Here is a 15,838-nt window from a genome sequence, read left to right on the forward strand (position 1 = left end):
ATGTCCCTGAAAGTAGATGGGCTGTCTAGCACAACAAGGCCAACAAGGACACAGAGCCTGGGAGCCAAAGGAAGTATGTACCATACTGTCCCATAACACAAGATAAGTGACACCAGCAACAAGGCCTCAGAGAGCAAGAGAGCCTAAGTCCCATTTTTTCCCTACCAAATTAGGAGAAGGCCCGGGAGGCTACGTGGATTTATGATCACACAGAGGAGCCAACCAAAGATAGCCATAATGTAGAGTCATCAGGAGTCATTAAGGGGGAAGGAGAATACAAAAACAGAAACTTGAGATTAATAAAGGGCCCTTCTTGTCCACCCCGTCCCTCCTTTTGTCCCTCCCATCCCTCCCTTTGTCCCATCCCTCCTTGCTTTGCTCCTTGAGAGGGGTCCCCATCCCCACCCCTGTCCCCCGGGAGTCCCTGAAGTCACCATGGACTGAGGGCATACCAGCAGCCCATCTCATTCACCCTGCTGGAGTGGGGCTGTGGGCCTCGGCATCCCACCTCCAGACCGCTGACACCTAAGAAAGAGCCTCGACGTGGAGCCTGCGTCTTGACCAGATGTACTTTGACTCTGATGACAGCACTAGGATTGGTAGGTATAGAATTGTTTGATTGTTTGTATTGTTGGTTTTTTGTTCTTACTCTGTATCAATAAATTCTCCTATTATCGACTGGCAGGGGTTGTGGTCGGTCTGAGGGTTGTGCCCGCTTGGAACAAAGGTATAGGTGCCGGGTCCAAATCCAGTGTCAACAGCAGCTGTGCCTGCCATGTGGGGCTGTTTGTGAGTGGGTGTCAGGGTGGGAAATTCACTAGAACTGCAAAGCTTTGCCTTAGGTGCCTGCCAGAGCCTACTCAGCAGCATCCGGTTATGATGTAGGCATAGGCCACTGCCCTGACCTGGTCATATAATCCATAGGGGTTAACTAGTTGGTGGTGGAGCCCACATTCTTAATAAAACACTTAACTTTATTTACCTTTTGGGAAATATTTCTAGCCACCGGATGTAGGCATTGACCAACTAGGCAAGGCTCTTCCTCATGCTTCTGGAGAAACATGTAAAACAAACAGGCAAGAGTCTGCTGATTGCTGTGGGGGTGGAATTATGAGTTGTAATTAAAGTTTTTATGGCCAGAGTTATTGATTCTTGACAGATTGGCTCCAGTTGCATGACATAGATATATAGGAGCACTCGTACTCCTTGCTCACCTTGGGGATCTTGAAGAAGTTGCTACTGCTGATCATCATAAAACAGGTAAAACTGATATTAAACAGCTGTCTATAGTGCAAATCCAGAGGCTGGCTGGGTCCTTCACAGGGGCTCAGCAAGTGCACCTAGCTGAAGTCCATGACTTCTTGGTCTCTCTGAAGGTTTTCTCCTATCTTGGTTCATGAAAGTCTAGCTGAGTCTCATTTTTGTGGGCATTGATTTTTAGGCCAGTCCTTTGGACTCGCAATGAGGGAATTTGCAGCTGTGCTTTAAACTTTCTTCCCTTGTTTAAATGGCCACCTCTGGAAGGACCCCAGTGATCTTTCTCCCCCTCGGAAGCTGGCAGAAAATAAATACTGTCCTTCCAAGTATTCCTCTAAGGGCTGAGCTGCTCTCTTCTGAATCCCAGCCAGCCAAAGTGGATTAGTGCCAGTCAGCATGGCTTAGTCTGTGGCTACGGAAAGCCTCCAACAGCCAGCCAGAGCTAGATACCCAGTGCCACTGAATGTCACTGGAAACTGGTTGCTGAATGTGCTTAGGGAGAATGTCAGAGTTGCCTCATAATACATAGGAGAAATCAGAGATGGAAACTGTCCCAGGTAGGAGGGGAAGGAGGAGGTTGGGGAATGGCTTCCAGGCTGGGGAAGCAGCAGGACAGGGTGGGAAGCTGAGATTGGGAGGAAGTGGCAAGGGGGGCACTGTTAAGATTTGTAGAGAAGCAGGGCAGTGGGATGAGAGCAGAGATGCAGTCAGGTGTAATGGGGGATGGCTTTGAGGGGTGGAGATTATTTTCCAACCTATCAAGATAGCAGTCAGTTCTGGATCACCACTCTTTTGATGCTGTCTCTTTAAGGAGGCAGCCCTGTTTAGACCTGATAAATGTTATGAGGTGGCCTGACAGCAAGAGTGACCTTTTTTTTGCATATTCACAAGAGGAGAAGCCTCTAGACCTACAGGTCCTGAGAGAAGGCAAAACACTGCACTGACAAAGGAGCTTATGGGTGTCTGTCTGCACTGGCACAACTCGAAGATGATAGTCATGGTGGCAGCCATGTGTAAGGTGCTCAGGGTCTAGTTCTGGGGTAGTAGAGAGAGCTCCATGCCCAGAAGCAGCTAAGACCTCTGTCTCACCTTTAATCTGTTCTTCAACCACATGATGCAAATGGTGTTCCTGGGGAGGGGTGTATTGTGCCTTCTGTATAATAGATTGCCAGCTCCAGGTCATTTCCACCCCAGCGAAGGCCTCGGAGCCTTTGATGATTACTTCCCCTTGGCTTTTCCAGGAAGCACTTGGGAAGAAGGATGTTGCTGTTCGAAACAGTCGCGCTTCTGCTGCTGCTGAGCTGCCCAGGCCTTGGGAAACCCACTGGTGAGTCTCTCTTCTTGGCTGGGCTTGGGTGTGAGGTTGAGTTCCCTTTCATTGCTTTTTCCCTCATGCTGCCATCAGTCCTGTTGGCAGGTAGTTGGGTCTAGTGATGAGAGAATGAACCCGGGATACGGGAGATCTGGGCTCTATTCCTGGCTCTGCCAATGGCCTCCTGTGTGACCTTGATTAAGTCACGTTGCCATTCTGTGCCCCAGTGTTCCCCTTGTAAAAGACCCCTGTGATTCAAGGACTGTACTGGGTGCTGACTCAGGGAAGGCACTTTGCTTGCAACCAGAACTAATGAATCCTCATCCCCACCCAGCGAGTGGGCATGCTTCAGTATCTGCACATCAGTACCAGCCTTCCTAGGCCATTCTCCTGGGGTTGAAGCTTCAGGCCTTGAGCCCCAGGTACATGAGCTATAGGCCTGCAGAACTGATTTTTCAAATATCACTCTTGATCTCCCCTAACTGAGGTACTAGGAAGAAATGCAGCAGGAGACACTTCTCCCCTTGGCAAATGCCTCCTGACTTATGCCAGCAGGTAAACAAAGGACAGTGCATGTCATTTCAAGAATTTCCCAATACCCAAAAATACAGGGAGGACACCAGTCCCAGCCTGTGTGGAGGAGGCTTCAATCAGCCTTGGGCTGGGGGGTTGAGAATGGTATCCCTGGCTGCCATCATCCCAGTTGTAGAAAGTGTCTGGGTTGGCATACTGTGCTCCATTGTCCATGAGGAGGTGCCTGGGGTCTGATGTCTTGGGTATGGAAGAGGAGACTCCTACCAGTGACTCATGCTGTGCGTGTTAGTCAAATGCCAGAGGGTAATAACCAGGAATCCTATCTTTTCTGCTTAAAAATCACAAATTCTCTGATTTAACACCCCCCACCTTCTCTGATTAAAAGACCCCCAAATCCATGTTTTCCCACAATTAAAATGAAACACCATTATATATAGGTATCAGTTGAACACAATGTTTTATTGATATAGTTACAATTTTAAAGTAACCTGGAAGCCTACCAGTACCTCAATCACTATAATATAATAAATTCTAAATACCTATAAATTTTGGTGTTTGATTTTGGTTCTTTTATCATGAAAAATCGGAGTTCTCCCTGCACCCTTCACTCGCCAGGATGCTGGTCCAGCTGCGGTTGTCCCCCCTACTGCTTTGTGGCTCTGAGCAGCCTTGATATGCCGGTGCGCTACCCATGCAGTGCACCTCACTCCCCACCCACAGCCCCTCCGGCCCTGCTGGTACCCCTCACTCCCAACCCACAGCCTCCTGGCCCTGCTCGTGCCACTCACTCCCCAACCACAACCTCCCATCCTACCAGCCTTGCTGGAGTGGGACCCAGCTGCTAGGGCTATGGGGCTAGGGACCCAGGTCCACAGCTCCCTGCCCCACCCCAGCATTACCTGAGTCCTGGTGGCTGCCTGTGGGAGGTGGCGGCTGCTGTGGCTGGAGCAGGGCCTGGAGCCCAGCTCCCCCTCCCCCACAGGCAGCACGGCTGGAGCGGAGCCCATGGGGTGGGGGCAGATGCAGGCTGCCCACTATGGTTTTGGGGCTCCCTGCCCTGCTGCCCTCCCCACTGGGGGCCTCTGTGGCCCAATGGGTAGGACCCAGCACAGCAGGACAGAGTGGGGCAGGGAGGCTCAGTGCCACTGCCAGGGTCCCGGTGCTGCCATGGCGAGGTACTCCTTGCTTGCCAGGCAGCAGCCGGGGGCACAGGTCCATGCCATCACCTTTGCTGTTGCAAAGTGGGCAGGGCATGCCTCACCACAGCAGTTTGGGGCTTCTGGCAGCAGCACGAGGCTCCCTGCCCTGCTCAGCCCTGCTGTGCCGGGTCCTGCCCCAGGGGGAGGGCAGCAGGGCAGTGAGCCCATATCCACCTCTGCCCTGTGCACAAATCTGGGGGACACATGCACCTATGCCCCTCTGGGACTGCACGCAGCAGAGGGGAGCCAGCCTCCCCACTGCCCCCTGGATGACCTGCCCGCGGCTCCATCCTGCTCCCCGCCCAGATCCTGCAGCCATGCATTGCAGCCCTGGGCCCCATGCACCACCAAGCTGGGTAGCAGCCTCAGCCCTGCCCAACTCCCTCCCTCACTATGGGGGCCTCAATACCCAACCCTCTGCAACCCAGTCTGCAAGGGGAAACCTGCCAATTCCTGCATTTTTTTCCTTAAAAAGAGAAAATCTAGATTTTTCTGTGTTTTTCCATGGCAAATGGAAAACCCAGATACCTGGTGATAACTAGCTCCCTGAACGCACTGAGAGCTATAATGGGTTAAGCAGCCCCCCAACCCCCATGCACCAGACATGCTTCACAGATTGGTCTGCCAGTGCTGCATGCCAAACTGATTTGGGTTCTCTGAGCCTAGCTGTGAGAGGCCTTGCTGAAGCCATCAAGGCCTCTCTTTAAACTCCAGCTTAGGAGGTTGCAGCAGGCTCTGTAATATTCAGGCCATGTCCCCACAAGAGGTGTGATGGCCCTCAAACCTGTTGCATGTGGGAGAAAGAGAACCTCAATTTCTCTTTGGCAATGCTCAGTTGAGTTGAGCCTCCAAATGATGATATTGCATTGGCTGTGGAAGCAGGAGCCATGGTCTGGGAGCATGCAGAGGAAAAAGTCACATGAAAGCACTTGGACTGTCCAATTACTAATACATGCACGCATCATGGGGATGAAGATGGCCCTGATGCTGTGTGGACAAGGTCTGCTTGCAGCCCTAGAGGGTGGATTCTAGGATGAGGCAAGGGATGTGAACATGTAAGGGCATAGTTCCCTCACTACTGCCCTTCACATAGCAGCAGGTGTAAGGCATGGCACAGGCAGTGTGGTGTAGGGCAAAAAAGTCCTTCCTTTGAACCCATGCAGTGCCCTCCAGCACTCAACCCCACTGCTCCATCTTAGGGTAGGATGTGGTCTTCTCAGTGTGTTGCACCATATGGGGAAGTCTCTGAAGGAGGAAAAGACACTTTTTACTGAGATGCTGCCTCTGCAACTGCTTTGAACGTGACCTTGTAAATAAAGTAAATTCAGGTTGGGCCCCTCCTGCAGAAAAACAAGCAGCAGGTTGGATGGGGAGGCAAGAGTTAACTCAAAACAGGAGTATCAAGAACCTGGGTTAATGTTAGAATATGTAGAGAACTACCCCAACCTTAGAGTTAATAAATTACTCAGCTGTCAAACAAATTAAACCTTTCTTGGAATGAGAACTGTCCAGAAGGCACAGACTGCCTGAGATACTGGTTTGGTGCAGTTGGGGCTTGGCATTTGTGGTCAATATAAAGGCGGTGAGAAATTGCTGCAGCTCACTGGTTATTGCACATTTGCAAGGTGCTTGCTGCTGGAGAGCTTGGGCAATATTACATTCTCCTCCCAAAAAAGAAACCATCACTGTCTTTTCATGACAATGTTCAAACTGCTCCTCCCTCCTTTGTGATTCCAAGCAGATTGTCCTGGGATAAAGTGTATTACCCCCGGTTTCCCCACAAAGCACATTGTGGAGGTCGCTGCCATCAGCTGGTCAGGGAGTGTAGCCCACTAGAGGCTAATCCTGCTTGGTAGTTTGGAGGTTGTAAAGCCTGCTTTCTCTCCCTTCTGGCAGGTGTTAACTCTTCAGCTTTGTCACCACTTCACATTGGCTGGGTCCTCTGCACTGTTGTGCTCCTGAAAGGCATGCTTGCTGTGAAGAAGGGGAAGGAGAGTTGAGTTTTTAGTCTGAGTTGAGTTTTAGTCTTGACTTATTTTGAAGACAAAAATCCAGAATCTTACTCTCTCCACAGGCCTGCTGTGGAGCAGTGGATAGACCGGCTGTGTTCAGTAAGCAAACTAACCTCTTGAGCCATCCACTCTATGGATGTATCAGTAGGCTCCGTCTTCTTCACCAGTTGCATTAGAAGGTGTTTCTAGCCACCACTGCAGCACAAGCATTCACCTGTACTGGAAAAAACTACAAGGGTTTTCTCTTGTTTTGCTTGTATTTGAGGGAGCTGGGGGAAAATGGTCTCAGCTGCTGAGACTGTTGAGAGGGAGGCAAGGTCCTGCAGTGCCTCTTGAAGGTGTGTGAACATGGAGCAAGGCCATGGGTATGCTCAGAGGGCTTGCAGTCAAGCTGAGGTTGATACCTGCAGGTTAACTTCTCAGTACAAGGTGTAGTATGGGTAACCTGATGTTTCTGTTTTTGAATGCAGAGCTGATCAGCTGCCTTCCTGGATGGTCCTACTCCAAAACCAGCTGCTTCAGGTACTTCCGGAGTCAGCGGAGCTGGGCGGAAGCTGAGGTAAGAATCTTCTATCCAAGAGCAGCTGCTCCAGGGCTAGGGACTCAGTCCCTCTGACTGTCCTGTTCTTAGTCAACCCAAAGAGTGTCCCAGTTTAGTGATATTCCACTTAAGTGTGTCTGATAACCTGAAACAGCCCCATCTCCAAGGACACCAGTGTGCTTACAACATAGTCCAGGGAGGTGATGCTTCCCCTCTATGCGGCACTGGTCAGGCCGCGGTTGGAGTACTGCATCCAGTTTTGGGCGCCACACTTCAAGAGGGATGCGGAGAATTTTGAGAGGGTTCAGAGGAGGCCACTCGTATGGTCAGAGGCCTGCAGGCAAGGCCTTACGAAGAGAGACTGAGGGACCTAGATCTCTTCAGCCTTTGCGAGAGAAGGCTGAGAGGTGATCTTGTGACTGCCTATAAATTCATTGTGGGGGGCAGCAGGGAATAGGAGATGCTCTGTTTACTAGGGCACCCCCTGGCTACAAATTGATGGAGAGCAGATTTAGGTTGGACATTAGAATGAACTTCTTATGGTGAGGGTTGCCAGAATCTGGAATGGGCTTCCAAGGGAGGTGGTGCTGTCCCCTACCTTGGGGGTCTTCAAGAGGAGGCTGGACATGCACCTGGCTGGGGTTGTCTGACCCCCGTGCTCTTTCCTGCCCAGGGTAGGGGGTTGGACTTGATGACCTACTGAAGTCCCTTCCGACCGTAACATCTATGAATGTATGGCACCCATCTACATGGCTCTAGACCACCCTGGGTGGATATGGGGGGGAAAGAGGGAGTGGCAAAAATCTAGATAACTTTGAAGGTGGAGCTTGATTGGTTTATGAAAGAGTTTCTACAAGGTTGTTGCTTTCAATAGCAGGTGACTAGACTCAGAGGCCTGGACGAATTAAATTGTTCCCTTTCAAAATGGCAGCCATGTACCATTGTTCACAATAAGCTTCCTGCCACAGGCTGCTCTAAGATGCCATCTTTCAAAATTGCCATTGTCTGGATGTCATTAAAGCAAGTCAGATATACTCCTAAAGAGTTTGCATGCACTTTTCAGTGGCCATCAGGTTCTCAGTCCTACCTCTCTTCATCCCATTCCATGTGCCTCTCTAAGCCAAGACCCCAAGCTCCTGGGAACAGGGTCTGTTTTGTCTACAGACAACTGTCATGCGTGGGACTCAGTGTCTCTGGTCTACTCTTCTGCCCTGGAACATCTCGTGGGAGGATCACTCAGGAAAATCTGAGCGGTCGCAAAGCTTCATGCGTGGATGACCTCTACCTGACCCAAGAAGTCTACAGGAAAACGAGAGGTAAAGCGCTGTTCGACCTGGTACTGGCAACTGGGGGTGACCTAATCAGCGACCTAGTGATCGATGGGAAGCTGGGTGAGAGCGACTACGAGCTGATCACCTTCACCATCCATCATAAAGCAGGCAAGTCAGTCAACAATACTGAAGTCCCTGACTTCAGGAAAGCTGACATTGACAAGCTCAGGAGGCTTGTAAGTGAGGCCCTAAGGGACCACGACCCCAGGGGGAGGGAGTTCAGGAAGAGTGGTTGCTCCTCAAGGGAGCAATCCTCAATGCACAAGCTAATTCTATCTCAGAGGAAAGGCAGCAAGAGGGCACAGCAGCCCCCCTGGGTCTCCAGGGATCTAGCAGACCTCCTGAGGCTAAAAAGAAAGGCCTACAAAGGATGGAGGACAGGATTCACCTCCAAGGAGGATTATTCTGCACTGGTCCGGTCCTGTAGGGAGCATACCAAGAAAGCCAAGGCTGCAACTGAACTCCAACTAGCTTTGAGTATCAAGAACAATAAAAAGTCCTTTTTCAGATATGTGGGGAGCCAGAGGAAAAGCAAGGACGACATTGGACCCCTGCTAAACCAGATGGGACATCTGACTACTGACGCCTAGGAAAAAGCCAACCTACTAAATGGGTACTTTGCGTCGGTCTTTCATCAGTCCCATGGGACGCCCATGCCCACTACGGGACAGGGAGGTCTGGGTGACGGTGATCCCCTGCCCTCCATCAATGCTCACCTCGTGAAGGAACACCTTGAGAAGCTGGATACCTTCAAATCAGCTGGCCCTGACCATCTACACCCCAGGGTACTCAAGGAGCTGGCTAGCATCATAGCCTAGCTTCTAGCACAGATCTTCGAGAACTCCTGGCGCTCTGGTGTAGTGCTCAAAGACTGGAAGAAAGCCAATGTGGTGCCTATCTTTAAGAAAGGGAGGAAAGTTGATCCAGCAAACTACATGCCCATCAGCCTAACCTCTGTCGCGGGGAAGGTCTTAGAAAAGTTTATTAAAGAGGCCATCCTTAATGGACTGGCCAACGCCAACATCCTGAGGGATAGCCAGCACGGGTTTGTTGTGGGTAGGTCTTGCTTGACCAATCTCATTTCCTTTTACGACCAGGTGACCTATCACCTGGACAAGAGAGAGGAGATTGATATCGTATATCTTGACTTCAGAAAAGCCTTCGATCTGGTATCCCACGATCACCTCTTGGCGAAACTGGCCAACTGCGACCTCGGGTCCACCACGATCCACTGGCTGGGGAATTGGCTCCGAGGTCAGACCCAGAGGGTGGTGGTTGACGGAAGTCAATCGTCATGGTGCCCTGTGACCAGTGGGGTCCCTCAAGGCTCTCTCCTTGGACCCATATTGTTCAGCATCTTCATTAATAATGTGGACATTGGAGTCAGAAGTGGACTGGCCAAGTTCACCAATGACACCAAACTCTGGGCCAAAGCATCCACACCTGAGGACAGGAGGGCGATCCAGGCTGACCTGGACGGGCTTAGGAAATGGGTGGACGAGAACCTGATGGTGTTTAACACTGAAAAATGCAAGGTTCTCCACCTTGGGAGGAAAAACTTGCAGCCTCCGTATAGGCTCAGCAGTGCTACGCTGGCTAGTACTATGGAAGAAAGAGACTTGGGGGTCATCATTGACCACAAAATGAACATGAGCCTTCAATGCGATGCTGCGGCTAGTAAAGCGACCAAAACGCTGGCTTGCATCCATAGATGCTTCTCAAGCAAATCCCAGGACATCATTCTCCCCTTATACTCGTCCTTGGTGAGGCTGCAGCTGGAGTACTGTGTCCAGTTTTGGGCCCCACAATTCAGAAAGGATGTGGAGAAGCTTGAGAGAATCCAGAGAAGAGCCACACACATGATCAGAGGTCAGGAAAACAGACCTTACGATGACAGGCTGAGAGCTATGGGGCTCTTTAGCCTGGAAAAGCGCAGGCTCAGGGGTGATCTGATGGCCACCTATAAGTTTATCAGGGGTGACCACCAGGATCTGGGGGAACGTTTGTTCACCAGAGCACCCCAAGGGATGATGAGGTCGAACAGTTATCAACTCCTGCAAGACCGTTTCAGGCTGGACATAAGGAACAATTTCTTTGCTGTCTGAGCCTCCAAGGTCTGGAATAGCCTGCCATCAGAGGTGGTTCAAGCACCTACATTGAATCCTTCAAGAGAAATTTGGGTGCTTATCTTGCTGGGATCCTATAACCCCAGCTGACTTTTCTGCCCCTTGGGCAGGGGGCTGGACTCGATGATTTTCTGAGGTTCCTTCCAGCCCTAATGTCTATGAAATCTATGAAATCTATGAACTGTGCGGGCCGGGAGCAGTGCGAGGCCCTTGGGGTTTTTTTTTTTTCACACGGCGGACTGTGGCCAGCAGCCCGGACATGCCGGGTCGGGGAAGGCAGGCGGCACGCTAGAATTAGGCACGGACGCTTAGTGGTTGATTTAAGATTATTTTACTTACACCGAAGATGGTCGCGGTGCAGGCAGGAAAACTTGCTTGAGTTGCAGTTACAGACAGAAAAGAAGAGAGGCGGACTAGAGTTCCTTCCCGTGAACCTTTTAGCCCAATCCGGTTGGAGGCTCTAAACCGCGAGCCTGTCGTGCCAACCGAAGAAAGTACTCGAAGCAAAGAGCTCTGAATAGACTCACACGAAGTTTGCTAGGCTCCGTGGAACTTGTGCGCTGGGAAGGGTATGTCGAGGGATCAGGCGGCGACGGGGAGAGGCTGATCAGACCCCTATAGTCTTCTTGAGATGCACGCTGGGTCCGATAGGCTCTGCAGTGCTTAGAGATCTTCACGAGACGTGAAGTTCTCCTCCTCCTGATAGTCGTGGAGTTCTCCAACTTGGGCGGAAACCGCTCAAGCCTCTTATACAGCTAGCAAGCCAATCGCTAGCCGCCACGTAGGAATAATTTAGAACTGGCCAATAGTGGGACGCAAATTTGAATATGAATGGCAGGAACTCCTTGCAGCGTGCATTTCTCCTTTGCAACCTAGAAATGCACCCTGCAAAGAAAGCTATGAGTGGCGGGAAATAATTTAGCCGTGCCGAAGCACACACAAACAAAAATCACACCCTTGGGTTGTGACATGAACAAGGCAGAGATCCATGCTGTTGCTGGTGACTAATTATTCTGTCTTTCTAATTGTTCAGGCCCATTGTCAGTCATTAAAGAAGGATGCTCATTTGGCCACTCTCCATGAGGCCAAGGACCTGCATTACATTGCCCTGGTTGTTTCATACTATCAGCAAACCCAACCTGTGTGGATTGGCCTGAATTACCCTCAGAAGGTATGTGATAACCTCAGACTTCTCCTAGGGTTGTGGGGGGTGCAAGAAGCGGGGCTCATGTACTTGCTGTGTTCTGTCGTCCCTGGAGGTGGATTTACTGGGCAGTAAAATGCCACATTGTAGGTTAGGTGAGACCTGCTGTGGAGTTCTGGAGGAAGGGGGCTCATACTGGGGGGAGGATGGAGTGATAGTGATGCCGAGAGCACTGGGGCCATGTAGTTGCATGGTACAATTCTGTGTGTATGTGATGCAAGTGGTAAATGATGAGCAGGGAAGCTTGCTCTACACTTGGGTGTGCTGCTGCCAGGCAGCTGTGGCCTAGTTCTAGAGACTAGGCAAGGTATGCAAGCAAGAGACAGGTTTAGTATCTTGGGTTTCAGAGGTGATAGGGTCTTGTCCAGTGGGTTGGCCACTACTTCAGGTTGCTCCAGGCTAATGTGAACTGCTTGGTTTTTCATCTTTCACTCACTTCATCATGCCTGAGTGCAGCTTCCTAACAGAGCATGGGCACATGCCTGTCCTGGTGAGACATTGGCTAGCAGCTGTAACAGGATTGGTATCGCCCTCAGAACGTCACTGACTCTCTATCCTCCCCAGTATAACTTTTGAGAGAGAGAGAGAGAGAGAGAGAGTGTGTGTGTGTGTGTGTGTGTGTGTGTGTGTGTGTGTGTGAAGTGACCGACCAGCATGGGGGGAACTGAAAGGATCCCTTACTGAAGGGCAGCCTATTTGTGGCAAGGTGCTCTGAGGAACAATGTGAGGTTCAGACAGCTGAGCCCTGCTTGCTCTTGCATGAATTAGTTGGTAGGTTTAAATGTGCTTAAATGGTTCTTTGAAAATCAGAGGGATTTGGAAAATGGCTCGTGCTGTCTGCTTGGATTAAGTGGCTACTTAATTCACTCAAGGGTTATCAATGGCTTATAGTATATTAACGCTTCACCCAAAGGCTGTGGTGCCTGAAATCTGCCCATGGCACGCCAACCAAAAGGTAATCAGAGGCCCATCTTCCAGCTCACACATCACGTGTTAATCACAGACATGAGCAGCTCATCCATCATGCACCCACTAGAGACTCAGTATCCTTCAGTCCTATCCCAGTCAAACAGTCACAGCACAAGTCCAACTTGTCTCACCTGGTACCCAGAAACAATTGGAAGAACCTCACCATAACTTACACACTCACTGTCCTATCCTGAGACCTCCTACCAACCACAGATTCCCTTTCGATCAGTCTCCCTGGCATGTTTAAGTTGTGTACCTCAAAGGGCAGTGCTGTTTGCTTTGTGGGAAGGCACAAAGGCTTTAACTAGAATTGGAGCCCCATTATACTGGGGACCGTGCAGAAAGAGGAAGAAAGGTCACCACTATGATTTTTGGCACATGGGCCACCAGCTGCAGAGAGGTGTGTGTTCATTAGCATTGTACATTCTTTTTATTCGTTACACATCCTATACACTGACCTTTCCTGTTTCATGTTTAATTATTTTCTTCCTTTCCAACCAGCTGGACAGCTGCATTACTTGTGGAAGAAAGGACTCCATCATGTTCCTTGTGTTACAGTTAGAGTCAATGATTTCTGAAGCTGATTTAGACATATGTCTGTTGGATAGCAGGTAGACCGCTAGATAGGACAGCTTTTGGGTTACTTTACAGATGACTTTTAGACTTAAGTACAATGATATTGTAGTGACCACCAGGATGTTTAAACAATTTCCTTCTTTCCTGTCATTTCCATACTTCTAAATGCTTTTAAATTGTATTCCTTAATATGCAAATGTTATACATTTAATGCTGGTATTAAAGCAGCACCCTCAATATCAAATATCCTCCTAAGGAATTTTGAATCTATGCTTTTCTGGTTGCAGAACCAAGGCTGGAAGTGGCTTGATGGAAGCACATATAAGTCCACTTCATGGCTTTCTGCCAGTGGGAGCCATAGTGGATCATGTGCCGAGCTCTCCCAGGATTATGGTAAGGCATGGCGGTAGGTGGCTCCCCCAGGAGAATTCCCAGCAGGATCCCAGCTGAGCTAGGTAGAGCTGTTTGTGAGTTCCCAGGATCTCACAGGTAGAACTTGATGGCTTACCTATATTAAAGTAGGCCTCAAAGGGCCCTTAAGGCCTTAGGGGAAGTAGGATATCCAAAGGGGCTGAAGAACATATTAAAAGAGCAACATCAAGGATTAGGCATATTTAGTCAGCTACGTAAGTCCACAGGAGTGTTTCAGCATATCAAGAAGATGGGATCAGCCTCTTCTTGAGCAGCACATCTGGTGACCAATGAACATCAGTTCTAGTCACCTCATGACCAGTCTCAATATCAACATATTACATCATCAGAAGGAGGCGTAAGAGTGTACAAAATAGTAGTGAATGGTCTAGAATGGGGCATGATGAGCAGAAGGGAGGCAGTGAGTGAAATGAGGGGTGGCATGTTCTAATATTGAAAGAAAATGCCACATAGGAGGCATGGGTAAAGGCTTTGCTCAGTGCTGTATTGTCAATGGGTTCCATGGGCTAACCATGTTCAGAAGGGATCAGGCACTCTTCCAGGTGAGGAGATCAGGGGTGATCAAATATTAAAAAAACAGAACAACAACCAAAAAAACCCCCAGCTGTCTTGGTAAAGGCAGCCTCTAAGTATTAGGGCTAGGAGGGAACCTGTCGTGGTCATAAATAGGGGTTTTGTCTCTGAAACAAGTCACTGGCTGCTACTGGATACCAGATAAGGGATAAGAAGGGTCCTGGTCTGAATCACTGTGGCAATTTCTGTAATCCCAGGCCTCCCTTTCTCCTTCATCCACAGCTGGTTGCCATTGCCCTTGCTTCCCCCACAGAACAGCAAAGCTTTCCTTCCACAACATGGGTCAATGCTCTGTCACATCCCACCACCCCCACCAAGGCTGCTTGTGTCATGCCACTTCCCAGCCCAGTTGGGCATACTCTGCCACTGCTGCCTTGCTCCTAGGAAGTTCTGCTTCAACTACATCTTTTCTTATTCTGGCATCCCTGTTTCTTGATTACTTAGACAATGTCCAACCCTTCCTCACCTCCTGATATGAGAATATTCTGGCAGGTCTCATCCGGCTGCCAGACTACATTGGACCTGCTCCTATCCATACCCCCATGTCCTCACTGTAGGATCTGATGCACCAGGCACAATTTGCAGCTCCACAGAACATGCCTTACCCCATATCACACCCCTGGGAGCTTGCCCCAGTGCTAGTCTTCATTTGCATCTCTTCACTCCCCCCCCCCCCCCCCCCCCCCCCCTACTTCTGTGCAGTGATCTTAATGCCTCTCCTAACACAGGTAATATCTGTACCAGTAACTGTACTGCTGCTTTTCTTTGCAGGGTTTAAGAAGTGGTCTGGTGCTGACTGCCATGAAGCTCATCACTTCGTGTGCAAGTACACAGTCCTACACTGAGCAACAGGTCCCACAGCCACCAGTCCCTGCTCCTTGTGCTATCCTGACACCTTCATCACATGGCAAAGCTTGATTTAGTTCCTGCCAAGGAGAAACACACAACTTGTCCATAAGCCATGACTATTCTCTGCAGTGATCTCTGCTGTTCTGTCTCAGCAGGGCTGGCTTTTTTCTGCTAAATGTCTCTCTTACTGAATGAATTTTGTGCTATTAGAAGGCTTCAAACCAATGGCAGTAGAATGTGAAATCTCATAGTTGCAGGCTGGAGGCCATCTCCCCCTTCCCAGTTCAGAGGCTTATGTGGGTTCACTTGGAGATATCTATTGCTGGGTTCAGTATCTCTAGCATAATCCTCCCCCATGTTACCTGCCCTACAGAGAGAGAACCCTATTTCTACCCCGTGACCTATTGACTCAGGCCCTCCTGTTGGTATCATTGGCACAGTTAGTGCCAGATACCAGTCCAGAGTCTCTTCATGTAGACTCCCATCTACTAAAGACTGGGCTGAGAACCAGCAGCTCACATTACACAGGCTGAGCCCACCCCAGTCTTCCCCAGCCATCACAAGGGAAAGATTATTGGTCCTTAATTGGCCGAAATCAGATGCGACTCTGCAAGGCAAAGCAATGATCCTCTTATCCTGGGAATGTCTGCTCCCTCCTTCACTCCTGAAAGCTGCTGGCAGTGCGTGCTAACCTGTATCTCTGAATAAACGGCAATGGTACAGCTCTGTGCACAGGACCTCTGTTCATCTGTGCCAGGTTTTGTCTTATGGTTGACGGGAACATCTGTTTTTCTAGGGAATGCTATGGAATGAAGCTTTTTCCATAGGCCTATCCTCACCCTCTACCACAGGTAAGAACGCTGTCACAGGACACTTGTCACTGCAGTTAGCCTGGACTCTTACTTGGGTTTGCCCCCCCCCCT

General features: G+C 49.9%; 1 protein-coding gene across 2 annotated transcripts; it reads left to right on the forward strand.

Annotated features, from left to right (window-relative positions):
• The first annotated feature begins 266 nt into the window (after positions 1–266).
• On the forward strand, positions 267–15,646 carry REG4 (regenerating family member 4). Of its 2 annotated transcripts, XM_006031939.3 has the most exons (7): positions 267–599; positions 1,160–1,260; positions 2,499–2,584; positions 6,785–6,873; positions 11,346–11,483; positions 13,349–13,454; positions 14,838–15,646. In XM_006031939.3, the coding sequence occupies exons 3-7, from the start codon at positions 2,518–2,520 to the stop codon at positions 14,909–14,911; spliced, it is 474 nt and encodes a 157-aa protein (XP_006032001.1). In that variant the 5' UTR covers positions 267–599; positions 1,160–1,260; positions 2,499–2,517; the 3' UTR covers positions 14,912–15,646. The 2 variants fall into 2 exon arrangements, with proteins under 2 accessions (XP_006032001.1, XP_025069393.1); XM_025213608.1 differs by lacking the exons at positions 267–599; positions 1,160–1,260 and adding an exon at positions 2,140–2,270.
• The last annotated feature ends 192 nt before the right edge of the window (positions 15,647–15,838 follow it).

Source organism: Alligator sinensis, unplaced genomic scaffold (genome assembly GCF_000455745.1).
Source record: "Alligator sinensis unplaced genomic scaffold, ASM45574v1 scaffold48_1, whole genome shotgun sequence".
Lineage (NCBI taxonomy): Eukaryota > Metazoa > Chordata > Crocodylia > Alligatoridae > Alligator > Alligator sinensis.

Excerpts from the sequence above, each read along its gene's own strand:
- REG4 (XM_006031939.3), top strand. The coding sequence starts at position 2,518 with ATGTTGCTGTTCGAAACAGTCGCGCTTCTGCTGCTGCTGAGCTGCCCA. Across the intron at positions 11,484-13,348 it reads GCCTGAATTACCCTCAGAAG|AACCAAGGCTGGAAGTGGCT; the intron begins GTATGTGATAAC and ends TTCTGGTTGCAG. Across the intron at positions 13,455-14,837 it reads CGAGCTCTCCCAGGATTATG|GGTTTAAGAAGTGGTCTGGT; the intron begins GTAAGGCATGGC and ends TTTTCTTTGCAG.